At 37.3% G+C, this 27,195-nt stretch overlaps 2 protein-coding genes and 1 long non-coding RNA gene across 7 annotated transcripts in view; 1 reads left to right on the top strand and 2 right to left on the bottom strand.

The window, feature by feature from the left end:
• Positions 1-2,670, bottom strand: part of LOC134752926 (NAD kinase 2, mitochondrial) — a 33,935-nt gene extending 31,265 nt beyond the window's left edge. The window contains exon 1 of the mRNA XM_063688709.1: positions 2,314-2,670. Coding sequence (XP_063544779.1) covers positions 2,314-2,362 — 49 coding nt within the window. The 5' untranslated portion in view covers positions 2,363-2,670. The remainder of the gene's footprint in view (positions 1-2,313) is intronic.
• LOC134752936 (uncharacterized) overlaps positions 1-27,195 on the top strand; it is a 160,245-nt gene that overhangs the window by 100,933 nt on the left and 32,117 nt on the right. The gene's annotated exons all lie outside the window — the stretch shown is intronic.
• LOC134752847 (endoplasmic reticulum junction formation protein lunapark-B) lies at positions 3,934-26,869 on the bottom strand. 5 transcript variants are annotated; one of them, XM_063688607.1, is made up of 10 exons: positions 26,507-26,869; positions 19,849-20,084; positions 19,083-19,215; positions 17,873-17,990; positions 17,076-17,194; positions 16,355-16,417; positions 9,296-9,425; positions 8,552-8,692; positions 8,100-8,174; positions 3,934-7,197 (listed from the first exon to the last, which is right to left on the bottom strand). In XM_063688607.1, the coding sequence occupies exons 1-10, from the start codon at positions 26,531-26,533 to the stop codon at positions 7,118-7,120; spliced, it is 1,122 nt and encodes a 373-aa protein (XP_063544677.1). In that variant the 5' UTR covers positions 26,534-26,869; the 3' UTR covers positions 3,934-7,117. The 5 variants fall into 5 exon arrangements, with proteins under 5 accessions (XP_063544677.1, XP_063544679.1, XP_063544681.1 ...); XM_063688609.1 differs by having other exon boundaries at positions 17,903-17,990; XM_063688611.1 differs by lacking the exon at positions 8,100-8,174.

Genomic DNA, 27,195 nt, shown 5'->3' with positions numbered 1-27,195 from the left:
GAGGAAATTGCCTCGCACGTATGCTCGCTCTGTGTGGACCCGGCTACTGGCGACTGGCTTGAGGCGAATCTTCGGATTCTTCGGCAAGTGGTGAGAATAGTATGTTTCCTCATTAGTCTATGCATATCTAGCATCATGATAAGTGGAATAATAACATGTTTATCTTAATAGATCAATCAACAAGAAGCGACCTTAGTACAAAAGTTCCGTACTGTTATGTCACAGTGACAACTGAGAAGGTAAGAAAATTACTTATAGGTACAGATTTCAGGAACATTCCACAGGACAAGGACACCAAGGAGACTTTTTCAATTCCTATACAAAAAATATGAAAACTCCGAAATTTTTCCAATTAAATTCTGACACATTAGTTTATTTATATTAGCAGTGCAAGTTTCTATCTGTGTCATATTTTTCCCTGCTACCATCTGCTACCAAAGGATAGACTTAAACTAAGATTTCATCAAAAAAAAGATTACATTGCATAAAAAAAACTTTAGTTTAAATATGTGTAATTTTATTGTAAGAAATATAAGATATTGATTAGATTAGCAGGTACAAATTATAATTATTATTTTAATGTAATGGGTTGATACCTAAATAAATAACATTTTTATTTTTTATTTGTTTTATATTACATAAGGTAAGATTAATATCTTATATCTAAAATACATAATAATTTATGTCAACTTCGGTGATCAACAAGTCTTTCAAACAAACTTCCAAAATATCTCCGAATTTGGTCTAACCTTCAGAAATTGGGGAACATACATAAAAAAAGAAAGCTGGAGCTTAAAAAATTTATAAATACATAAAAATATACAAATATATAAAATAATACTAATTCCTGTAAACAAAACTCACAAGTGTCTACTCAAATAATTGGAGCAATACTCATCGATAAAACGCTCAACTCTATTATCTAGGAAATAGTCGCTTCCTTATTAAACACTTCCTAATTAAATACTTAAGGGTTATCTTTAGATATTTCTGCAAAACATACTGAAGTAGATTATAATTATGACGGTTATTGTCTTAGATAATAATAATATGAAGGCATCATGTAATACCAAAACTGTTTAAATTCTTAGTTTTTAGGGTTCAGTACCCGAAGGGTAAAAATGGGACCCTATTACTAAGACTCCGCTGTCCGTCCGTCTGTCTGTCTGTCCGTCTGTCACCAGACTGTATCTCATGAACCGTGATAGCTGGACAGTTGAAATTTTCACAGATTTATCATGCGAACGGCTAAGGAGTGGAATTCACTTCCTGCAAATATATTCCCAGTCCACTATAACTTGGATCTTTTTAAATCAAGAGTGAATAGACATCTTTTAGGTAAGCATGATCCATCCTAGACTGCATCGGCACTTACCATCAGGTGAGATTGCGGTCAAGTGCTTGCCTTTTTGTAATTAAAAAAAAAAAAAAAGATGATGGATTTCTGTTGCCGCTGTAACAACGAATACTAAAAAGTACGGAATCCTCGGTGCGCAAGTCCAACTCGCACTTGGCCTTTTTTGAGGGTTAACATGTAGATGTAGTGTAGGGACGCCCGGCTGGAAACAGGCGGGCTGTTAATGACACATGTAACTAATGCTGTGTTGCCTGAATAAACATTATTCTATTATATTTCTATGTCGCGTTCATTCAGCCCATGAGGGTTAACATGCTTTCACTCTTAAAATGTCGGAAATAAAGGTAAGCACCATAAATTTGCGATAGACACACTAAAATTATGATTTAATGTGTTCAAAACTAGAAAGTTTTAAATGTTCGATTATTTTTACTGACATTGATGTAAAGCAACATGAAAGAAGGGACTACCATAAAAGACTGATTTAGCCTCATTCATAAGTCTCTTCATATTTTTGGAGATTTCCACGGGCTGTCACATACAAACACATTTTATTGTGTTTGTATGGGACGGAAACGAAATGGTAACGAAATTTTCGGCATTTAAATTGCTGATTATTTTTCTTATTTTTGACCATTTGTCACAGAAACGGAAACTCTTATACCTGCAAATCCTGAGAAAATTCGCATTGTACGGGACAACGGTATACAATTTCGTGGAATGCTCCTTTTACAAGTACAAATTCAGTTTTGTACTCTCATAGACATAAATAAAGTTTCAAATTTAAATTTTGCTGTGAGTCTTACGATGATAAATAGGGCAAAAAGGCGAGCTTAAGATCGGCCGTTAAAAGGATTTAAAAGTAAAATTAAAAAGAAAATAATCTCAAAAACTAAAGTTTTCATTATTTACCTGTATGGAAAAATAAAAGCTACTAATCTTAAATATTTACTTACGTCTCAATCCTTTACCTATAGAAACACTAATGTTATTTAGCACTGACATTGCAAAACTTTTGAATTATAAAATAGTTCACTTAAATCAAAGTTAAGCTTACACTAACACAATATTGTTCACTGATTACAAAGAAATTGGCTAAATTACTCTTACGGTGCGGCGCGTGTAATGCAGTATTTTTTTTTATAAGAAAATTTGCCAAGGAACTTGTTTATCAAGTAAGAGGTGGTTGTCAAGTGCCGTTTACGTTGATATTATTATACTAATCTTTTATAGAGGCGTGGCGCTGACATTAATATGTTCTAGTGTATGCGATAAGTTGTTTTCGAAAGATAAAGAAATCGCAAAAGTCCTTTACTCAATGAGATAAAGAAAATAAAATGATTAAATGACAACCAAATGACAATGACAAAAGCGAACAGCCGACAGCGGCCTTTTGACAGTTTTGACATTTAAGAAACGTATTTCATACATTCTTAAAACGCCTCTACAACGTCAGTTGCGTTTCGTTTCTGGATGTTCACTTCTTTCTACACAGTGATATTTTTATTATTAATATTATATGAGACAACCTAAACGTGAAAAATAGACACTTTTGAACATTACGATAAGGTTGAAAATTGCGCGTTCTATTTTTATCAATTGTGTTATGTGGCAAGCTAATCAGTAGCAAAAAGGGCCACATTAAAAAATACGAGTATGGGATATCGATTTTCCGCGCCTACATTTTTCAAATTTGCCGTCTTTTTCTACTGGCAAAGCTGTTCTCCTTCCGGGCCTTGTATACCTACCGTGTCTTTCGAGATTTTATTACATTACAGGAAAAGTATTGCGCAAATGAAGCATAGACCTGTCTAGTTCATATCAGCTCCAGTAATCGGCACTTAACCTTTTGGACGCCAATGACCGATAATACGCACCGTAAGTTCAACGCCAAAGACCTATTAATCCGTCATAGACCACAGAGCAACAAAGACTGTATGGGGTTCTTTAAAAAAAGAGTGTACAGGTTTCTAAAGGGTCGGCAACGCGCGTGTTACTCTGGTGTTGCAAGCGTCCATAGGCTACGGTAACTGCATACCATATTATATTCTTTGCTGCATACCATCAGGCGGGCCGTATGCTTGATTGCTACCGACGTGGTATTAAAAAAAAAACCATGGAGACTGTATAAAGGAGCCAAATCTCTATGTATGAAAAGTGTCCATCAAAAAACAGTAATTAGGCGGCGCCACCATACACCGAAATACTACCAAAAACAACCTACGTAATTTGGTCGGGTTATTTGTTGCCTTATATGGTTCATGTTATACTCATGTCCCAGAGCCTAACTAGCGCCACCGGAGAGATTAGGAACTATTATTTAAAGCTTAACGCGGTCACTATAAGAGATTGCGATCCTTTCTATACCATCCATAAAAAAAACTAAGTGCATATGCATAAAGTTCAATTTCAGTTTTGACACTTCGGTGACGTCTGAATGACAGCTTTTGTGTTTGACACGGCGTCGAAAAGGCTAAATGATACACATCAATGGAGGTACTAAACAGACGAATACAATATTATGTTATGTTACTTATTTTATAAGTGATCTAATAGAAACAAATAAAACACAAACAAACTGGGTACTTGTATATTAGTTCAATATAAAATACCTAATGAATACAAGCATAAATAACAAATTCAACAACACTATTCACTTGACTCCATTATTTACACACAATGAAGATTCATTCCTTAGTAAAACCTCATTATTGGACACTAGGATACCACTACCACAGTTATCATGTAAAATCATGTAGTACAGGTAAAGTCACGAAAAAGGACAAACCGCCACAGAATAAATAATAGTACTAAGTACAGAAGGTACACTCTCTAATAAAACGCGTCTATTACGACAGATATGACCGCTAGGTGGCGCAAGCGCGAGCAGGCGTCCGCTCCGAAGCGGTGCGCGGCAACTACTATCATTATGGCTAGACACCAAAATTGGTGTCGGCCGCATGTACTTGTAGCGACGCGACAAAATCGCGGATTGAGCCACGCCTGATACCGCCAACTTCTAAAAATCCAAAATTGTCATCTGCCTCTATAGCTCGAATTTGCAAGAGCGATAACGATTTTCTGTGTTGGCGGTAGGACCTCGGAACGAATTTTAATGATCGAATGTATTTTTATTCATTCACTTATTCGGCGACCCATTCACGCCTTCTTTCGTAGATTTACCTGCACTTAAATTGTTGTTCAAATGGAAATAATTATAATGGTTTTTGCTGCAAAACAAACATTTTGGATGTATAGGGTTTGTACAGTCGCCATAAGATATATCGGAGTGGCCAAGGTGTTCACAATATCTGAACACGCGCTCTAACGCCTTGACAATAGAGACGTGTTCAGATATTTGTGAGCGCCTTGGCCGCTCCGATATATCTGATGGCGACTGTACTAAGGCCGAACACTAAACTACAAAAAACATCAGGGAATGTCTGGGAATACAATTAAAAAATATATTTTGCTCATGATTATTCGGACAATTTATGAAAAGGTTAAAATGTTAAACTTTTTAACCGTATGTTAAAAATAAAAATTACAAATTATAGGTGTTATTTTAATTTAATTGGCTGGTGATCCAAAAAAAAATGTTTAATGTTAATAAATATTTAATGACAAAGATGATTATGTGTTCAATGCATTTGGCTATTAAATGCAACTTTCGGATCACCAAGTAAATGTGACTAGAAAAAGCGTTTGAGTATAATTAAAAAAGTAATTTTTATTTTATTTTTAAGCTACATTTGGCAGAATAAAATGGTAATTTGACTTTCAAATCCGTGTCATGCTATACAAAGTATTCAATTTTAATAAGAAAAACCAAGTCAAGATCAAGCAATTGCATAAGAAAAGCAGGTAACAAAAATTATACAATGTCGAATATTGCAAGTAAAATGGCGAAAACCATAATAATGTCAACTTGTAATTTGTTTTTTTTTATATTGACATAGTTTTAAAAATAAAATAATATTACTAAAGAATTTATAATGTTGGAAATAATTTTATCGACTGAGTAAAATGCAGGTAGTTATAGGAATTGTTAGTACGAAAGTTAAAGTGGTTGGGGTTATAATTGGTTTTATTGTTGCCATTACTTATTCAATTCCAAACCCAGGACACTGAAGAAAGTAAGTTATTCAAACAGCGCTACTTGTCGTAGAAAAGTTGACACAAGATTTGTAAGAGTCATTCATAATGACTGACACTGAACAAACCTTCACACTCAGAATTAGAAATAAAAACGTTAAATTTGTGCTACTAATAGTAATAATGTAGCATAGCATTATTGTGTTAAGTTCCTATACTCATAGATGTAAAAGTTAATTTATAATAGTCGCAAAACTGGCTCTGAGACCTTATTATTATCCAATCATTTAAGTAGCGGGCCCAAAAAATATATTTAAAATTAAATTATGTTTAAAATAAATTATATAAACCAGCTTAAACTAGAAACTATGAAGATTCAAAATAACTTATTAAATAACAATAATTAAATAAGAATAAATATTCGTTCGTATCGAGTAAATTATTAAACTACAGGAAAAACTTAACAGAAAATGTATTTATGCTTGCATACTTAATGCAAACAAATTATTGCTGGAAACAATACTGCTACAAAATCTACTTTTCCATTAAGTTTTTTTACCTAAAATAGAGATAAACCAAACGCAAATAAAATGATGTTATCAACATTTTAATTCTGAACTAAATGTCAAAAATTTTGACATTTTGACTCAAAATGGATATCGAAAAAGATTATTAGCAACACCGTTTGACTCTTTTAGTTAATTATTGCATGTAATTTACCTCTAAACGAACAATTTTTAACAAGGCACGAATATGTACTCCGAGAGCCTCATGTCAAAACTAAATAATAAAAGAAACATAATTTTCTATTTCAATTTTACCACAAATTTATAAAAAAGAGCGATGACAGTAAAGTTTTAGGTATAAAATGGCATCTTAAGCAATTTTTCTTCTCAATTGTTTAATTTATAAACCAAACGAAGCTCGTTGTAATATAGGAATTTTATAGACTATCTTATTAGCCTTTTTACGATCCGATATTACATTACATTATTATGGGAACTATTTTATTTTTTAAATCACTGGCTGGAAGCATCATTTCGCATCTATAAAATAATTTTGACAGCTGTCGAAGCCACTTTTGGCGCGGAAATAATTTAGGCACTTTATTTTGCGGCTTACGATTAATATTCAATAAGTCTCTACTAAGAGAGCCAATATAAATGTTAAAAATTCATGCAATCACGTGAGGTAATTCATATCATAAGATAATTTTATTTACTTTAATTACTTTTTCTTACAACATACCTCACACTGAACATAACTGACAGTATCTCTTTAAAATAAAAATTTCCCTATTTCGACAAGACCCCAATGCTGGTACACAAAGCAACCAATATTCGCCTTTTTTACCTTTTAACGTAATGTTTTAACTAATTAGTGCTTGCATCTGAACCATTCTTGTCTTTTTTACATAGCTAGATAGAACAGAAGACTGCCTTGCTTGTAATTTCCAGCAATATTTTAACTTTAAGAACATTTATACTACCGGTTAAAGTCTAATTTAAGAAAAGGTTAAAAGGTTCGAACCACCAACCTGTCAAAGACAAACTGTTTTCAGACCAATTCGCCACCAGGAAATCATAATTTCCGTACATTTTTTTTCTTCAATATTTCACGCTCTTTAAAGGAAAGATTTTAAGGAAAAAGTTAATTTTTATCCGTTCAGTCTTCTTTCTTTTCGGCGACGGATTTCGGAGTCCCTTCCAATGAGGAGGGGGGCCGATCCGATTCAGCTTCTGAACCTGAAAATTTCAAATTGATTATTAAAAAAAACATAAGGTCAATACATGTAAGTACATGTACAATTACATTGTTTGACTTGCGAATTCGTACTCCTAATTTAAATTGTTAACTAATTTAGTGTGCCCGCTGACAAAGTAATAAAATCGTTAGCCACTTTGAACCTTATCACTATGACAGTACCTATTATAAAATTTCTTATGTCATTTAGTCATTTATTCAATATTGCATTGTCATGTACATAATAAGGTGTTACATTTTATATAGCCAGTTCAAGTAAGGGCACACAATAGTACAGTTTTTCTATTCTATTAATTCTAATCTACATATTGTAATTAAGGTAACATAATAAAATTAACATATTAGCGTATCAGCGTATCATGTATGTATGATGATAACATTAAATAGAAACGCATCTATAGGCCACAATGAGAGATCAAACACACTGTCTTAAGCTATTAGGTTCTTTTTGTCACAGATTACTATCATTAATAATATAATACAATACAAATACTCTTTATTGCACACCTCATTACAGAAAACAATACAAATAATACAGAAAAGGTTAAACAACAGGCGGTCTCATCGCTGAAAAGCGATCTGTCAGCTGTCACTCATCGTTACTTATATAAAAATCTGTAAACTACACATACTATATCGCACCTAAAAGGGCGATAATCACTTAGCTTTTAACGAATAAAATTGTCTCTGTGTAATACAAAATTAATCACGAGAGTCCCGTGGCACAATCGAATTACCGAGTATCGTACATTATAATGGAAGGCGGATTTTTTCGCATGAATCGCAAGTCATATATGTCGTTGAGTGTTGATTGACTCACAAACTTTATTACAACTAACAGATAAGGTCTACCAAGTGTGTGTGTGTGTGTGTGTTTACTTACTTCCAATTTCAGATATCTTGACTTTCTTGTCATCGTCGCTGTCGCTGGAACTAGATATGGAAGAGTCGTCACCGCCTGTGATAGGAAAGGGATATATGTAGGGATACGTGCAGTATGGTGTATTTTACAATGTATTTATTGTACGAATGGAAGTTGATATTCGTTAGTTTTTACTATAAAGGAGCAACAACGTATGGTAAAGTGAATACTGCGAGTAGCATTTTTTTACATCTGGTAATGGGATAACATCCTAACATTTGTTAACATTTGGTACGTTATGTTTTGTGGACTTAATTTTAATATTAGGTTAAAAGGTAAGAACGTTGCAAATCGGTAGTTTGTAAAAGTAAAACACGCATCATGCTCCATTTTGCATCTGTTTGACATTACCCGGGTTATGGCATAGTTGCATGTGACATAACTTTAAAATAAGGTTAAAAGGTTAAACTAACTCATTCGACGCGGTATGTCTGGCAACGCTCGCGGTGAAGACAGCAGGGGGGCTGCGGGGCGCTGCTTGCGCGCAGGGTTAAGGCGCCCACAGTACGCACACACGTAAGAGACGTAGTCGAACTCTTCTACCATTGCCATTCCTGCGAAGAAGTTAATAAAAATGTATACAGTGCCTTTGAAACAATTGTATTTGGGTTTGGTCACCATATTGCAATCAAAATCAACCATTAGTTATTGCAACCCGTCTTCAAATCAAGACAGAATAAAAAACCGGTCAAGTGCGAGTCGGACTCGCGCACCGAGGGTTCCGTACTTTTTAGTGTTTGTTGTTATAGCGGCAACAGAAATAAAAATCATCATCTGCAAAAATTTCAACTGTCTAGCTATCACGGTTCATGAGATACAGCCTGGTGACAGACAGACGGACAGACAGACAGACGGACAGCGGAGTCTTAGTAGTAATAGGGTCCCGTTTTTACCCTTTGGGTACGGAACACTAAAAATGACGATAGGCTGGAGTGGTAGTTTACTATTACTAAATTTGACAATCCTATTAAAAAAAATGATAAAGAGCACTCAGGAGGTACTCCGAGGCTTTTGACAAAAAATACGTGAGAAAGTTAATAAACCGTAAAATTAGCGTATTACTCAAGGCAGTTTATTTCTTCGAATCGATTAGTTGTATTTTAGTTACGATAAGTTTCATGAAGAGGGCTGCATAAAAAGTATAAAAACCTACTCACCATTATGAGAAGAGCACTCGTTGCAAATCAGAGCCATGCGATGATTAGGCCCGTCCTTCAGCAAGTAGTCCACCACTTTGTCCAGTGCGGATCGGTTCTTGTCCAACAGCGGTCGGGGCAGTTGGTCCGACTGAAAACGGATTTTTACTACTGTTTTTATAAAACTACGATGATTTTACACATGTTTTCGATCGGTGCAACCTTTTCGGGGTATGAATGGGAACGGATTTCGTTTATTCAAGATAAACACATGAAGATATACACGATGAATTTTATGTCAGTACACAAATTTTGACGCAACATGTCACATTAAAGTTAATTGGAATGATTTTAATTTTAATAACTTGTTCTGTGTTGAAAAGCCCTTGTTCGTGACTAGGCGCTGCGTATTTTGAAAATTCGACTTTTTCTTGGATGGTGAAATAAAATCCGAAATTTAACGTGCTTACTGTTATAATTCTAAATGCTTAATCTACTTGTACATGATTCGAGGATATTGGGGTAGAGGGGAACAATATGTCGTGACGTAGGGTGACGAAAGCGTATCTCGGGCTCCGTATTGGCCGCGATAGGTATCACGCGACATACGCAACTGCGTCTCTCCGACAAGGCGACAAGAGATGTCGCTGTGAGTCTCGTACGGAACATGCCCCCGGCCTTGAAAGATCTGGCTTTCAAGAGGATTCTTGAGCGTCTCTCCTCTCTTCATCTGGCTGAGACACCAAGGGGCAGATTTTGGTGTAAGCGCGTCTTATGGTGCCTGATGCAGTATGGATGTCTGCCACTCTTGACACTCCGTCTCGCCCAGGGATAGTCTTGACGACACGTCCTAAATGCCATTTTAGCGGAGGCAGATTGTCGTCCTTTATGAGAACCAGTGTGTTCGGCTTCAGGTCTTCGCAGTGGCTCCTCCACTTGGATCGCGTCTGTAATTCGGAGACGTACTCCTTGGACCAGCGGGCCCAGAAATGCTGCCTAATCTTCTCCACCATCTGGTACCGGTTGAGTCGATGAGCAGGCGCGTGCTGAAGGTCCTCTGAGGCGGGCGACGTCAAAGTGCGACCGACGAGAAAGTGCGCAGGGCTCAGAGGAAGAAGATCGTGCGGATCCGATGACATGGCGTATAAAGGACGGGAATTTAGGGCCGCCTCAATTTGATTTAATGCCGTGCTAAATTCCTCGAACGTGAGGTGAGCGTTACCAATAACACGGCGTAAATGAAACTTACATGATTTTACTCCAGCTTCCCATAGGGAACCAAAATGGGGTGCGTAAGGTGGAATAAAATGAAACTTAATATTACAACTAGTAGCGTAATCTGTGATGTCGGGACTACATTGCGATAAAAACTTGGCAAAGTCGTGCATCAAACCCACAAAGTTCCTGCCATTATCTGAGTATATTTCGTTAGGCTTTCCGCGTCTCGCTATAAAGCGTTTGAGAGCTAGAAGGTAAGCATCAGTAGTCAGATCGCTGACAAGCTCTAAGTGGATGGCTCGCGTGACGAAACATACAAACAAGCAAATATATGCCTTCACAGTTTGAGCACCTCTGCCTTTGCGGTTCAATATGAAAACTGGCCCTGCATAGTCCACGCCGCAAGTTAAAAAAGGATATGTAGGCGTAATTCTCTCCTCGGGTAGGTTTCCCATAAAAGGAGTAAGGGTTTTCCCTCTTAATCGCTTACAAACAACACAGTCATAAAAAATCTTTCGCGCTAGATTCCTACCACCTAGTGGCCACCAAGCATCATGCAGTTCAAAAAGAAGGGCTTGAGGCGCAGCGTGTAGAAGTTTTTTATGTTCGTGGCGAAATAATAAAAGCGCAAAGTGATGTTTGCTCGTTATTAAAATCGGGTGCCTTTTTTCGTAAGCAAAGTATTGCGAATAACCAATGCGACCGCCGACTCGCATGACGCGATCTTCATCGATAAACAAATTTAATTTACTTAAATTATGCTTTGTTTTAATTGTTTGTTTATTAGTCAATAGCTTGTACTCATCTGGAAACGATTCCAGTTGAGACAGCCTGACTAATAAATTTGTTGATTCCCGCAGTTCCTCGACGCTAATACTGCCCGTACGCTTATTATTCTTATTGCGCGCGTTATGAATAAAACGTAAAACATAAGCAGCGGCGTGTATCATGCGCGAGAACTGAGAAAACCGCTCGAAAGGAAATAATGCCGCTTGTGTGGTAGCGGTAAGCGCTAAATCTACGTTAGATTTAACCTCCGGCAGTATGTCGTGCGCATCATTCGAACTTGGTAATTTTGGCATGTTTTTAGGGTCAAAATTAACATCCTGCAGAAATTCAGGTCCTTCCCACCATAAACTGGATCCAGCTAGGTCTTCCAATCGAACGCCTCTCGAAACTAAGTCAGCTGGGTTGATTTTACCGCTGACGTGGCGCCATGGAAGCCCTTTGGTTAGTTCATGGATCTCAGTGACTCGATTCTGCACAAAAGTTTTTAATAAGTTAGGTGCCATGCGCAACCACCCTAAAACGCAAGTCGAATCGGAATAAAAAACGACGTCATCAAATTTGCAATGAAGACTATTTATGACCTTGTCATATAATTTAGCGCCTAGAAGTGCGCTGCAAAGTTCCAGACGGGGCGTACTAAGGGCTTTAATAGGACTCAATTTCCCTTTCGAACATAACAATCGTGAGCATACTTCATCATCATCATTTATTGTGCGAATATAAATGCAAGTGCCGTAAGCAACCTGTGACGCGTCTGTGAAGATATGCATTTCTATGTGCGTATAATTACTGCTACCTATTACATAACGCGGCACTCGGATAGTACTTATAGCAACTGATAACAATTTAGTAAAATCATTCCAGGTGCGCATGACGTCAGAAGGTACTTCATCGTCCCAATCAAGTTTAAGAAGCCATAAACGCTTGAGTAAGACCTTGGCGAGCATAATTGTTGGACTTAATAAACCTAAGGGATCATAAATTTGCGAGATATGTGATAAAATAATACGCTTGGTTACTTTATCATTGGGTTTCATTAAATCAAGTTGCGAGTTAAAATAAAATTGATCATAGTAATTATTCCAACCTATGCCCAACGTCTTTGAATTGCAGTCTTTATCGAACGTTAGTTTAGTTTGCGCGTCAGACAGTAGTGCGAAATTAGACTCTAACGACGGCTCGCTAAAGTTAAATACCCACTTTCGTAACGGAAAACAACCCGATTGCAACGTTCGCGCGGTTTCATTGCATAATCGTAACAATTCAAGTTTATCCTGTGACCCAGTTATCATGTCGTCTACGTAAAAATCTTCGTTAATTATTCTTTTAATGTCGGGATCGGTGCATTCAGTGGCTAACTGTTTTAAACAACGGACACTTAAGAAAGCCGCCGACGCCATACCGTAAGTGACACGATTTAAGCGATAAATTTGTATCGGTTCGTCGGGGCTGTCGCGCCAAAGGATCAGTTGAAGGTCACGTTGATTTTCTGCCATTAGTACCTGACGATACATTTTAGCTACGTCCGCGCATGCCACGTAACGATGCTGCCTAAAGCGTAAAAGAATTGACAGAAGGTCGCCCTGGATCGCGGAACCTACCATTTGAATGTCGTTCAAAGACGTACCCGTACTAGATGCCGCACTAGCATCGAAAACTGCCCTTAAACGTGTGGTTGTAGATTCACGAAAAATTCCATGATGTGGCAAAAAGAAATTCGGTGAGTTATATGACGTCACTTTACTCATGTGCCCTAAATCGAGGTACTCATGCATAAAGTCTGTATATAATTTTTTAAACGTTTCTGAACGCTGTAATCGTTTTTCCAGCGCCAGTAAACGACGTTCAGCTTGAGGATACGTTTCTCCTAGCATTTCGGGTGGCTGCTTGAGTGGCATGCTAACACAGAACCTTCCTTCGCTGTCGCGCGTAGTGGTGCGAACGAAATGCTCCTCGCAAGCCTTCTCCTCGTCAGACAATGCGTCCCGAGTGGTAGGTACCTCCTCAATCTCCCAGAACCGCCGTAATAACGAATCTGTTGTTTGCGTAAAATTACATTGGATGTGGCCTTCAATGCGTGCGTTTAAATTGATAGGACCTGCTACTACCCATCCAAATTCGGTATTTAATAAGTAGGGACCGTTACGTAATTTTATTTTTTCCATCGTAAACAAATCCCAGAACTTATCACCACCTATTAAGATATCGAAATCTTTGTAATCTAAAAATTGCGGATCTGCCAGTTGTATATTATCTGGAATATCGAATTTTGCGCAATGTTTATATACAACTGGCATTGCTGTGTTTATTTCCGATAAAACAAAACAATGCAAATTTGTTGTGTAGGCATTAATGCGCGATTTTACTTGGACATTGCAGGTTTGCGTACACTGCGTCACAGTACGACCTACACCGCTTATTTCGTGAGTGGACTGTACTAATCGTGCGCCTAATAAATCACGTAAGGATTCTTTTATAAAACATCGTTGCGAGCCATCATCAAGCAGAGCAACGACCGTATGCGGTTTATTATTTTTATCAATCACGTCGATAAGCGCAGTTGACAACAAGACCGGCTCCAAGATCGGGTACTGCGAAGGAATTCGCTGACAATGCACATTGACCGACACGGCGGCGGCCGAACTAGATGCAGCTGCGGCCGAAGTGGATGCAGCGGGGGGCGTGACGTCAGCGGGGGCAGGGACGCGAGCGCACTCATCACTAGGAGGATGGATAATTGAATTATGTTTATTATTACACTTGCGACACGGGCCGAATACGCATGACTCCACGGAATGTCCCGCTCGGAGGCAGTTAGTGCATAACTTGTTGTCGGCTACAAACTTAAGTTTAGATTCGTAGTTAGTATCGAGAAATTTGACACAAGAATAAAGTGGATGATTTAAGTTACACATAGGACACGCGAATTTTGATTTGTGCTGTGATTTTTGTGGTTTGCTGTTGGTAGAAACATTGCAGTGTACTTTGTTATTGTTGTAGTTGTGAGTGGAGCTAGGAGTGATATATTTTTTGTTCACTTCGTGCTTATCGCGTACACTCGTACTTTGTGAATGTGATGCCTGCAATGTTTCTAACATATCAGCACGGTTTCGTAAAAATTGCAATAAATCATCCAATTTAATCTTCATCTGAGTGTCGCCGCTCGTAAGACTACTTTTATGTTGTTCCCACTCGCGTTCAGTGGTTTTATCGAGCTTTGACACTAAGATGTAAATAATTAGGGTATCCCATGACGATATAGGTTCGCCTAGGACCTTCAAAGCGCGTAAATTCTTTAGTGTTGTGTCAATTAACTTTCGAAGAAGTATGTGCGATTCTTTAGGCAGCGACTGAAGCGTAAATAGTGCCTTGACGTGATTGTGGATTAATAACCTATTGTTATTGTAGCGATTAAGAAGGAGCTCCCATGCCACCGCGTAGTTACTTGATGTTAGTTCGAGCGCTTCTATTACTAACAAAGCACTACCTGTCAGCGATGACTTTAGGTAGTGGAACCTTTGGATGTCACAGAGATCCTTCGTATTGTGAACTAGTGATAAATAAATATCTCTAAAAGCGAGCCAGTTTTCATACGTGCCGTCGAAAGAGGGAAGTGATAAAACTGGCAGTTTAATTGCCTTCATTGTTGTGTTTTGCGAAATAGTGGGACTTTGGCTTTCTGTACTATTAAATTTACTTAGTATAGACTCGGCGAGGGACTGCGCACTGAAATAACTATCCTCAAACTGATCTCGTTGCGTTAACTGATCATCGAGATTTGATTCGTACACATTCGCTTCTATTTGAGTTTGAATATCGTTAAATTCAGTGTACAGGCTCTCTGCTCCTTGTATGCGTAATTTTAAATTGATTCTACAAGGCTCAGTTAAATCGTTTAAATTATCGCTACAGCTTTGAATGTGGGTTGCGAACTTTGTGAGTCTAGCCTTTATAATGCCACGTTTTTTAACCAATTCGCGAACGTGAGGTTCAATCGCGGCGTCACAGATGGCCCTAGATGGCGATTTATCGCGTGATTTACCATCATTTGGTACCACAATATCATCTTTTCCCATTTTGATTAGGTTTAGTATAGAAAGCTGGAGTACTCACGTGTGGACTTTGGACCCTGATGCAACTCCGCGTTGTGTGGCTGCAAAAAGGAGTCCGAGGGTACCGGTCACGCAATGATTACTCGTCACAGGCTCACTGGAATTGATTAAGCACGGCATTAAGCAACTGAAGACAAAGGGTTAGGTATAGGGTGGCTGGATGTCCGTACCGAAATATGCGCGTTTAAAATCGTTGGATGTCCAGTTCTCGTCCTATAGGTATCCGCAGTTTCCCAAATTAGCGCGTCCTTGGGTGTCTTCGTGCTGCATACGCGCCTTCCGTCCAAGAAGAAATGTCGATGTGCGCTTTCTCTTCCAAAGGTGCTGGTTCTCAATGGCCTCTCATTTCGTACTCGACGATTGGCGAAGAAACCTTTGATATATTTGGCGAAGAAGGACCAATATGTTCGTGACTAGGCGCTGCGTATTTTGAAAATTCGACTTTTTCTTGGATGGTGAAATAAAATCCGAAATTTAACGTGCTTACTGTTATAATTCTAAATGCTTAATCTACTTGTACATGATTCGAGGATATTGGGGTAGAGGGGAACAATATGTCGTGACGTAGGGTGACGAAAGCGTATCTCGGGCTCCGTATTGGCCGCGATAGGTATCACGCGACATACGCAACTGCGTCTCTCCGACAAGGCGACAAGAGATGTCGCTGTGAGTCTCGTACGGAACAGCCCTTTACAAGGTAAAGAAAAATAAATTTTAATACTGCTGTTTTTATGCGAATAATATGTTTTATTTATTATACTGAACACGATAACACGCACTAAATCCAATTTCATCCTATAATTAAATTGACTAATCATTCCCTTTGAACTTTTAATTGCAAACCATATTATTGTTCCTAATCTAATCTACCACAAAAAAGAGGGTTCAAAAGGGTCTAGAATATATACATTTGGAAAAATGGGATATCCACAAATGAACAACCGTATGATAAATTATTTACTGGTTTGTTGTCCAAGTCGGCAAAACGGACAGAGGGCACACCGTTGGCTTGCTTGTCCGACATCTGACAAAGATTGGTTAGATAACCGGTGAGCTTGGCACAGTACCCAACAGCAGATTGTCATATAAAAGGATGACAAAATATAAATAAGTTTAATAATACTGGGTGTATCATTCACAAACACAACTAAGACGAACCTAATGACACCTCAGTATCCTCGAAAAACATAACCCTTGAATCGGCTAAAATGTCATATTTTATATTATGTTGCGTGCAAAATATCACCCCTGACACTACTTAGAGTCCATAATTTAGTTAGTTTAAAATAATTGTAACGCATACCTTGACTATGTAAAATAGGCTTAGTAAAGTAAATAAGTTTTTGGCAAAAACTTAATTTTTGGTACAAGCTTTTATCGCTGACTGTACCTTTCTTTCCACAGGCAAATAATACTCACCGAGACAATTCTAACAACCCCAAACACAATTAGTTTGCGTTGTTTTATCACAGAGTTCTCATGGCCACCTCCTGTCTCCATCGTCAGATCAGCTCCATGTCATCATAATATTGCATTGTCATCCGATTTACAGATGTATGCAAAATTTCAGCTCAATCGGAATTCGGGGGATTCATATTTCGCTTCCAAGATTTGACCTACACTAACAAAATAACTAACATGGCAAGTTAAATAAAGGCTTTCAAAAATACGGGAAAACTCACCCTCATCCTGGGCCCTTTGAAATTCAAACCCATATTGTTCATAGGCATCAGCTCTCTGTTCTGGTTGATCGGATTTGATGTCAGCGCGAGTTGGCGTTGTCTCAGCTGACCAGGCGTCGCTGTGGATATTATTCGTAACCATTTGTGACGTTTTCAACTAAAAGGTACCACATTGTCGCTTGTCGATAAGGTTGATTCCAAATTGAAGCTTTATGGAAATAGCGTCTAATTGACAAGTTTGACAACCGACAATAAGTACCCTTTTGGTTGAAAACGTCACATTTGTAAACCTTATCGCAGGGCATGAGATCTAGCAGTGATCAGCTAAGTTTGTTCTGAATTTTCGTTAAGCATATTTTTAAACCCATTAAATCACTGGAAATATGAAACTTATTACTACGAAACATATAAGCAGCAGGAACAAATATTATTGGAGTAAGAGTAAGTAGGTGGTTTAGAGTAAGAGTAATTTGTGTTTTATTGTTGTGTTTTATAAAAATGTACTGTAATTTTAATAAATGAATAACAATGTTTATATTGGATATATAATTAAATCGAGATCTATTTTATTCATTTATTTAGTTAATAAAGACGGTAAAACAACTAAAACATTTCCATTCGCCGTTTACCCTAAGGCTCTGTCTGTGTACTTTGTACATATTCAACATTTTATTTTGTATTTTTATTGAATCATAGGTTCCAAATTCAAAACCAAAACATCTGCTTCTGGAACTTAGGAGTTTACTAGGGAGCAAGCAGTTAGCAAGGGACAGAGGGCGCTATATTAAGTAGGCTACCTCGGGGCGTGCTAGGGTTACCGCTGTTACCAGGCACGTTGATTGTGGGAGTGAACGGCTTCAGGGCTTTAGACTGGTCGTCAGGGCTCCCGTACTTGTCCAGGATCTCTTTCGCTACCTGGAATGGTACCATTTTTAAAATTTGGTTCTTGGGTTATTTACTGATTACAAATTTTTATTAAATTAAAAATAAATATTCATTACTATTATCATATCAATTATTTTACGAAATATTTTGATTTGTGATATTTTTAAGAAGAATAAACACTACTATACAGAATTTTTCACTGATCTGTTAAAATTGTTAAATTACAAACGAAACCCTCAACGCCATCTAAACGAAAATAGCCCAAAGGTTGGTATTGGTGGTAGCGCCATCTGTGCGATTTTCTTAATTTCCGAGGCACGTTTTTTCCCTAGACTTTATTCATCTAATACGGAGTTATACAGGCTGGAATTTCTAAATGGGTCAGTGAGGGCAGCTACCAAATCCCGTGCTGCTACGCGAAAACGGTCTTAGAAGACAGTCTTACAGTAATTTCTTCATACAGTATTATTGTCCTTAAACGTAACGGGACTGATTGGAGAGAAAACTGTGAATAAAATTTCACGTTTTCTCCATAGTAAATGTATGGAAAAGTTTTTTTTTATTTGTGGTTTTTTAGTACATTACCGTAACCCCTAGGAAACTATTGATACTGGATAGGAATGGAATCGATTGGCATAAAAAAATAGAATGTGAAAAATAAAAGTTATTTTTTATACAAATTGTATGGGAAAAGTTTTCCTCGATTTGTGGCTTTTATAGCCGTTTGGTTTTTTTGGTCCCATACAAGCTTTTGATCCTGGAAGGAATGGGATCGATTGGCATCAAAAAAAAAGTTTGTCAAAAATTACCTTTTTCTCCCACCCTGTATGTTTTTTCTAAAATATGTAAACACGAATCTTCATTAATTTGAAATCGAGGGAGGGTCTTCTAAGATCGTTTTCGCGTAGCAGCACGGGATCTGGTAGCTGCCCTCACTAACCCATTTAGAAATTCCACCCTGTATAGGTCTTTGATATCACGCACCTATGCTGCTCATCGGCGGGCGCCCTTGTGAATTTTCGTGTGACCAATTTTCATGCTAATTGAAATTAAACAACTAAAATAACTGATGTGTCACATAACCGCCAAGCGAGCGCCACTGTTGACTTTTTTGAGGCTTACCTTGTAGGTCTCCGTGTTCATGACCTCTTCGAGTATCTTCTTCTTCTCTTCTTTCATTTTGTTCAGCTTTACCCTGTTCTTGCTGATCGTCCAGTTGTAGTACCACGATATCGCAGTGCGTAGGAAGATCACACTGAAATTTAAAAGAGTGTTTGTTCATCTATATTTGCTAATACAGAACTTTAAAAAAAAGTTAAACGGGGTAACACCAGTAAAGAGAGGCCAGCCTAGGTAGTATTGACTCTTCTCCACACACATACTAGTACTATATCGCGAATAACACGTAGAGAGAGTGTGTGCATATTCACTTTATAAAGTGGGTATTGGGGTGGGTTCATTAATAAAGTGGATTTGTACTTTTGCAGCAATAATACCGAACTTTAAAAAAAGGTTAAAATACTTACATAACAGGTAATACAGTGTTGACTCTTCCCCGCATCCATAAAGTAGTATAATATCTCAAACAACACGTAGAGGCCCCACAGAGTACTCCATAACGTAGCCGATGACTCTCTTGTGTTTTAGCTAATACGGAACTTTTAAAAAAGGTTAAAAATTTAAAATACTCACACAACAGGCAACACGAGTAGCGGCGAAGCGTGTAACACCGAGCTTAGCCAGTGCCGACTCTTCCCGACATACATGAAGTAGTACAATATCGCGAACAACACGTAGAGGCCCACAGAGTACTCCATAACGAAACGATGACACTTGTGTTTTAGCTAATACGGAACTTTATAAAAGGTTAAAAATTTAAAATACTCACACAACAGGCAACACGAGTAGCGGCGAAGCGTGTAACACCGAGCTTAGCCAGTGCTGACTCTTCCCGACATACATGAAGTAGTACAATATCGCGAACAACACGTAGATTCCCACAGAGTACGCCATAACGTAGCCAATGACCCGCTTGTGTTTCTGCTCTTTGGTCTGGCCATCTTGTTCGATTCGTTTTATGTTGGTTTCGAGTTTTTCTAGAATTTCTGTTGTCGTTTTTTTGCGCTAAAACAGAAAAAGAGATCGAGGGTTAAACAAATGTGGCGTACTTTATTACACTATAATCAACTAATGAGAATGAGAGCCCTTAGTCGAATTTGGGTGTCTTGCAGAGCCCCAATTATTCGCCGACCCTTAATCTAGATCCCCATTTAGAATGTAGCGATTACATTCGTCTTCGATCAACTTCAATGTAATCTGCAGTCAGCAATGTCACACATCGCACGGACACGCCATACATCAAAAAATCGGCCAAGTCGAGTCGGACTCGCGCACCGAGGGTTCCGTACTTTTTAGTATTTGTTGTTATAGCGGCAACAGAAATACATCATCTGTGAAAATTTCAACTGTCTAGCTATCACAGTTCATGAGATACAGCCTGGCGACAGACAGACAGACGGACAGCGGAGTCTTAGTAATAGGGTCCCGTTTTTACCCTTTGGGTAAGGAACTCTAATACTATTACTTATTCTGTGGCAATGCATATTAGAATTTTACATACAATTTCTCGCGCCGTGTAAATAAGGTTTTATGCATCGTTCCTCCGCACGTTGTAACAGACACCTTATAAAGAAATTAATCTTTTAAACTGAAGTTAATGCTCCACATTTTTGCGGTCAAAAGGTTAACTTCTTTATAAGGCTAACTTACTTAATTCTTTTAACTCGTTCTTGTAATTATTTGTGATTTGTAGTTGTTTAAAGTATTGATGGCGTTACGTTAAAAAAAGGTTAATGAAACGCTTGCCCGATTGCCTGTTTAACGTTTGATGTGCGAGTACCGTTCTGATTTGGCAGCTCTGGCGGTCTGGCTCTAATTATTCGGTTTAAATATATTTATTGACGTAATTTACATACAGGCCGATGATGATGATCTTATTTCTTTGCAGTAAGGTTCATAAATTATCACTAATGTGTGGACAAAGTTTCTTCTCCATTTTTGACAACCCTATTTACGAAAAAACATCTTCAGCTCTTATGCCTCGACCACGAAAAAATACGCTAAGAGCAATATCGTAGGCCTGCTTTCACTGATATTTTATCAAGATATCAATCGATATAACATATTTTTTATCATTTTTAAAGCATGTCAATATACAACAGTAGTTCCTAATCTTTTTAGTACTGTCACCCCTTTGACTAATTACTTAGGGAACTCGATTTTACCCCTCCTCCATAATCATTAATATTCTTTCTTATAGGTAGATAGGTCTTTGTTATCTTTGTTGTCTTATCACCCCCGTAAAATGCCAGTTTTACCCTCACGGGGGTAATTACCACCAGGTTAGGAACCGCTGATATACAACCATTAACAATCGCATAGGGACCCCACTCAGTTTCCAAACGGAGACAACATTCGCCCACGTTCTTTTCAAACATGCAATCCAATTTTGTAATCATTAGAGATGACAAATGACACTTTTTACTTGAAGAGACTCGTCTAGATAAAAAGTCATTCGAAATTAGACCAAAAACTCATGGAAATAAGACTGTAAATTTGAATTTTTTACTAAATCAGATGACTGCTATTTTTTATTGAATTTGAAAGTAAGTCTGCATTATCTGGAGCATGACTAATGGAAGCTTGTTAAATGATTTTGAACTTTATTAGATTGTGTTAGAAACTATAATTAAAGATTATATGTATTAGGAATTGGTTTCCTTGGTGAATGTCCTCTTCCTATGGAAGTCATTGTTTGGAAATGAATATTTTGTTTCAAATTTTTGTGTTCGTAAACATTAAAATGTTTACATTTAAAATTAAGCGTTATGTAAAAATTGATAACATACCATACTAACCTACCCACTACCATATAAACCTACTAATATAAAACTTACCTTTACCCTCAAATAGAAAATGGACCAGCCAAAATGTATGAAACAGTCAAAAAAAATTTCGCGATTTCGGGATTGGTCTCATAGTAAAAGTTGCTCAGTATAATCAAAGATAGATATAACTCCGTAATAGATGGATACAGTCTAAGGAAAAAACGTGCCTCGAAAATCAAGAAAATTTGATTCTCGTTCAGAGGGCGCTACTAGTTTTGGCCTACAGTCGTATAGATGGCGTTGACGGTTTCGTTTGTTATTTAACAATTTAAACGCATATCAGTGAAAGAACATGGGTCAAAATCATAAAAATAATTAATGCAAATAAAAAAAAATCATTTATCTATATTTAAATACATTCTATCGTATTTTTATAAATCTTCATTTTTAGTTTTAAAGTGTGTCGACAGATGGCAGTGAATTTACTGGGGTTACAAAATTTACTATGACAATACCGCTCTAGTATAAGTTACTCTATGGTATAATCCCAAAACCTTCCCGGACAATGGGAATGCACTTATTTTTTAGCCACCGAGTATGTTATCTGATTCTGAAAGTAGTAGTATCTAACAAGGTCACGCCGATGCCACGCTGATAGCGCAGCGTGGGCGGAGGCGGCGCGAAAATTTTATCGGCGGCGGTGTGTTGTTGTGGTGAAAAATTTTGTGTTTCACTCGGTGGCAAAAATTGTTTAATCCTCGTGCCTTGAACCCTCGCAAAACTCAAGATTCCATTTTTCGAACCCTCGGGTATTAATATTAGCACGAGAGGCTAAACAACAAGTCTAACTACATATGAAATAAAACTATGAAAACGGATTATATCGCGTATATTGAATTTATAATACATCCCGACGTTTCGAACCCTTTACAGCGTTCGTGGTCAACGGGTGATTCCATGAGTAACTATCGCGGTAACCGAAGACAATATTATCTAACTACATATTTAATTGACTGGTAAAGGTGACTTTAACAAATATAATGTAATTAAACTAATACTAGTTGACTAGTAGTCTAAAACTTCTAAGGGACACTTGCACCATTTACTAACCCGGGGTTAATTTGTTAAACCTGGAGTTATTGCACCATGGTTACCAGTACAATTTGACACTGGGTTAACGGTTTAACCGGTTAACCCCGGGTAAGTGGGATGGTGCAACAAGTGGTGCTAAAGGGTTAATTTTTGGTTTACTTTAAGAGCTGCAATTAGACGCAGTTTTGCAATCGGGAACCAAGCCCACAAATGAAGCTATTATTATTAGAAATAGAGCTCAAGCTTTTGACTGCTGAAACTAAAATTTAAATTTTGTTAATATATTTATTTATTTGTTTATTTAGTTAAACCTTTGGTAGACAAACAGCCAAAAACAACACACATAGTAAATCAGATAACACATTCACAAGCCACACAGTTTCCACTAATGAATGATAAGTTGTGTTGCTCAGAAACTAACATTAATACAATTTAAACTACTGGAGCCAACTGGCATCGCCAGGGACGACGGCAAGAGACCGGACGGTATGTCTTTGGTTCCGTGGAGTTTGGGAAGGGTGTTAGTGTACGTACGTAGTGTACGCTACATGTGTAGACACACTAGCTCCTTCCCACCTCAACGGAACCACTAATCAAGTGGGTGCGGCAGCTAAAGCGGCCGAAAAGCTAAAAATTAATAAACACAGGGGTCTTGGCCCCGAGTATACTTTCATGCCCCTTGGGGTTGATACCCTTGGCCCGTGGGGTCCTAATGCTCTACAGTTGTTTAAAGAACTATCAAAAAGATTAGTCGACTTCACTGGCGACCGAACAGCTGGCAGCTTTCTCGCGCAATGTATTAGCATCGCAATACAGTGGGGAAATGCTGCCAGCATCCTCGGCACCATGCCTAAGGGGCCACATTTTCTAGATGTATTTTAGTTTTATTTAGTTTTAATTTAGTTTAATTTTATAGATATTCGTTTTTAAGAAATGTATGGTTATGCAAAATAAATTGTTATCAACTGTAATTAGTGATAATAACCCATTTAAACTTAATTTAACATTAATATTAATAAATATATATTAATTAATATAGTTAACAATCATGTATTATTGCTTGAAAAAAGCTTGTTTACAAAATTTCCCGCTAATCGATTTAGCCGCATTGACCCTATACCTTATCTATATACACACATTACACACACCGTTCCACAATTGTGAATGAATGTAAACCAAACTGTATGCTGCATTGTTTTGAAGGGCATTGGAATAAATCAAAGTTCATTACAATACTTCAAGCAATTATATAAACTGAATTAATTTACTTGACAAGTAAATACTGTTGAAAATAACATTAACTGACCGAATTTAAACTGTTGTGAGACATACTAATATTAAATCATTTTACGGTTTAGACTCACTTGTTTTAGTCACTCGCGCGACATGTTTCGGAGAGCCTAGGTCTCCTTTTTCAAGCACTAATAGTGCGAGCAGCGTTCACGACGACCGTGTGTTACGCGTGTGTTGTGTGTGTGTACGCAACACACGGTCGTCGTGAACGCTGCTCGCACTATTAGTGCTTGAAAAAGGAGAACTAGGCTCTCCGAAACATGTCGCGCGAGTGACTAAAACAAGTGAGTCTAAACCGTAAAATGATTTAATATTAGTATGTAGTACGCGTGTGTTGTGTGTGTGTACGCAACACACGGTCGTCGTGAACGCTGCTCGCACTATTAGTGCTTGAAAAAGGAGACCTAGGCTCTCCGAAACATGTCGCGCGAGTGACTAAAACAAGTGAGTCTAAACCGTAAAATGATTTAACATTAACTGACCTTTCCTTGTCCATGGCAAAGAGATATTAATACTTATTTCATATATTAAATATATTTATTTTAATACAATTAATGATTAAATTACACTAATAATAATAGCTAATTCATTTAAAGCAGGGGTTTCAAAGTGGGGGGCGCGCCACCCTAAGGGGGCGCGACCACATTTTAAGGGGGGCACAGGGCCTCGGGAATTAAACTTGTTTGATTTTGAAAACTAGAACATTTAGGTACGAAGGGGGCGTGGGAAAAAGTTTGGGAACCCCTGATTTCAAGCATTGTCAAATCATGACATTCATGACATAGAAATCATACATCACTAATAAGAAGAAAATAAAAATAATAAATAATATATTTTCATTTTAATTGTAATGTGTATATTGTATAAAAGGGTCATTCTACAAAAATCTCATTACCCTGGTCATACCTATCCGCAAATTCCCGGGAAACGCCGCTTTATTAGCATCTCATTTTTGGTGTCTGTGTAACCCGTGCCAAGTTCCATCTACAACCATAACGGCTGAGCGGAATCCCCTGGGAATTTCCAAATAGGCATAGCCAGGGGAATGAGATTGCTGTAGAATGAACGAAAAACGAAAATTTGCTTAGGTTTTCTGGAGACTGAGGTTTTTTGTTATGACCTTAGGTAGAGTCAGACCATGCTAACTCTGCATTGCATTGGCAATGACAAAGTGTGGCAATGTCATCATTAATTTCATTTACATGACCTCACTTTGTTGTTTCTGTGTGCAACGATAGCTTAGATGGGCTTTAGTTTATTGACATTTATCAATGCATTATAATATGCCTTAAGGGGCCCACTGATTATCAATCCACTGAACGATATCAGCCTGTCAGTTAGAACAAAAATTTTACAGTTCCGAACACCGAACCGGATTGGTAATCAGTGGGCCCCTTTAATTGAAAAAATAAACATTGTCATATTTAATTTTTGTATGCTATTCTAATGGACACCTTTGGTTTATTACTTTTACTTCTTTTATACTTTCGTTGTTAGAATTTTTTTAATATACGATTGTTTGTAAAATATTATATCGCATATTTGAAAATTATATTAATTAGTGACCGTATTTTGTCACTTTGGAACTAAAACAATTAAAATTTAAAGTTGGAATAATAACTATTGATGTTAAATTGTTAGTTTTTTAAAACAATTTATAATACTTTTATAATGTCTTCTGTTATGAAATACAAATTCTATTTTTTGTATTGTCTAAAACACAATGTAGAATTGTAACATCTATAAAAACAATTACGTCGAGAATAAATAAAAAAGTTAATTAGCCCTCAATATTTAGCATAACAGTTGACATAATGTCTAAAGCATAATGCTTTGAAATAAAAGCAAGATAATACAGGCGGACCAAGCAAACTGCATGGCATTTAAAATAACAAAGTGTGGTGATGTCATCATTAACGTCAAGTTCCTATGAAAATATGGCAATAATACTGACACCCTCACTTTGGTCTGTTCAAATCGGTTCAAAGTCAGCTTAGATGGATTCTAGACATCTAATTTGAAAGTAAGTCTCATTTATAATGAAAGTGAGAGTAAGATGCTGTAGAGGGGACAATGGCACAAGCCCACATGGTAACTGTACCTAATAAATTATATCTAAAAACTAATTCAATTGAATAATAATATTTCATAGGTCATGGTCGAGTATTTGAACTACTGCCAGACGATTATTACACATATGTTCAACCATCGAAATAGTTCTGGCAACGTAACATATAGAAAAATAAAAGATTAATAGAAGTCCAAAGTACTTACTCGAAATCTGGAAATTATTAGACCCATTTTCACCGGCGAATCACTTCGACACGTTAATCAACGTAAATTCTAATTAACACTCGAAACATAGGCTTCGTTAAAGAGTTATAACAATCTAAAAATAGGTCCGGCTGAACCAATGAAGTGATGAGTTGATGACGATACTAAACAATGAAATAGATACACTTTATAACCTACAATGCCGACAGAATTGAAGGTACGTGCATTTATTACAGTTTGCAGAACAGGCTACATGTCAGAGGAATTGTTTTCAGTATCGACTTCAAACATATTGAATGCTTAACGAAACAAAAAGACGCGAAAACGTGAAATAACATTCACTTTTCTACTTTTTCTAGCAACTTGACAGATGGTTGACAACTATATTTTTTATGTCAAGTCAGCTTAGAAGCCCGGATTCTAGTTATTTTAGCTCTCGTGTTTAGTCTTTACAAAGCAGTTACAAAACGCAACTGCGCACACATAAAATCATAGACCTAGCATTACATAGACCAGCTATACGCGTGCGCCCGTAAGGGATAGACATAGATGACGTCATAAACGTGGGGATACCATATTGGTAAAAATTACCCCAATATTTGATATCACGTTGGGGCGATTACCCTGGAGGCAAAGTTAGCTTGTTTGACGGTATTAAAAAATTGTTAAATAAAATGTCAATGGGCCGT

The sequence above is a fragment of the Cydia strobilella genome, chromosome 25 (genome assembly GCF_947568885.1).
Source record: "Cydia strobilella chromosome 25, ilCydStro3.1, whole genome shotgun sequence".
Taxonomy (NCBI): Eukaryota; Metazoa; Arthropoda; class Insecta; order Lepidoptera; family Tortricidae; genus Cydia; species Cydia strobilella.
Note: the sequence above shows the minus strand (reverse complement) of the source record. Positions and strands in the feature narration are given on the sequence as shown.

Coding starts and splice junctions, on each gene's coding strand:
- LOC134752847 (XM_063688607.1), bottom strand. CDS start 26,533: ATGGGTCTAATAATTTCCAGATTTCGA. Junction 17,991..19,082: donor TGAACACGGAGACCTACAAG/GTAAGCCTCAAA, acceptor GTACCATTCCAG/GTAGCGAAAGAGATCCTGGA. Junction 16,418..17,075: donor TCAAAGGGCCCAGGATGAGG/GTGAGTTTTCCC, acceptor AATCTTTGTCAG/ATGTCGGACAAGCAAGCCAA.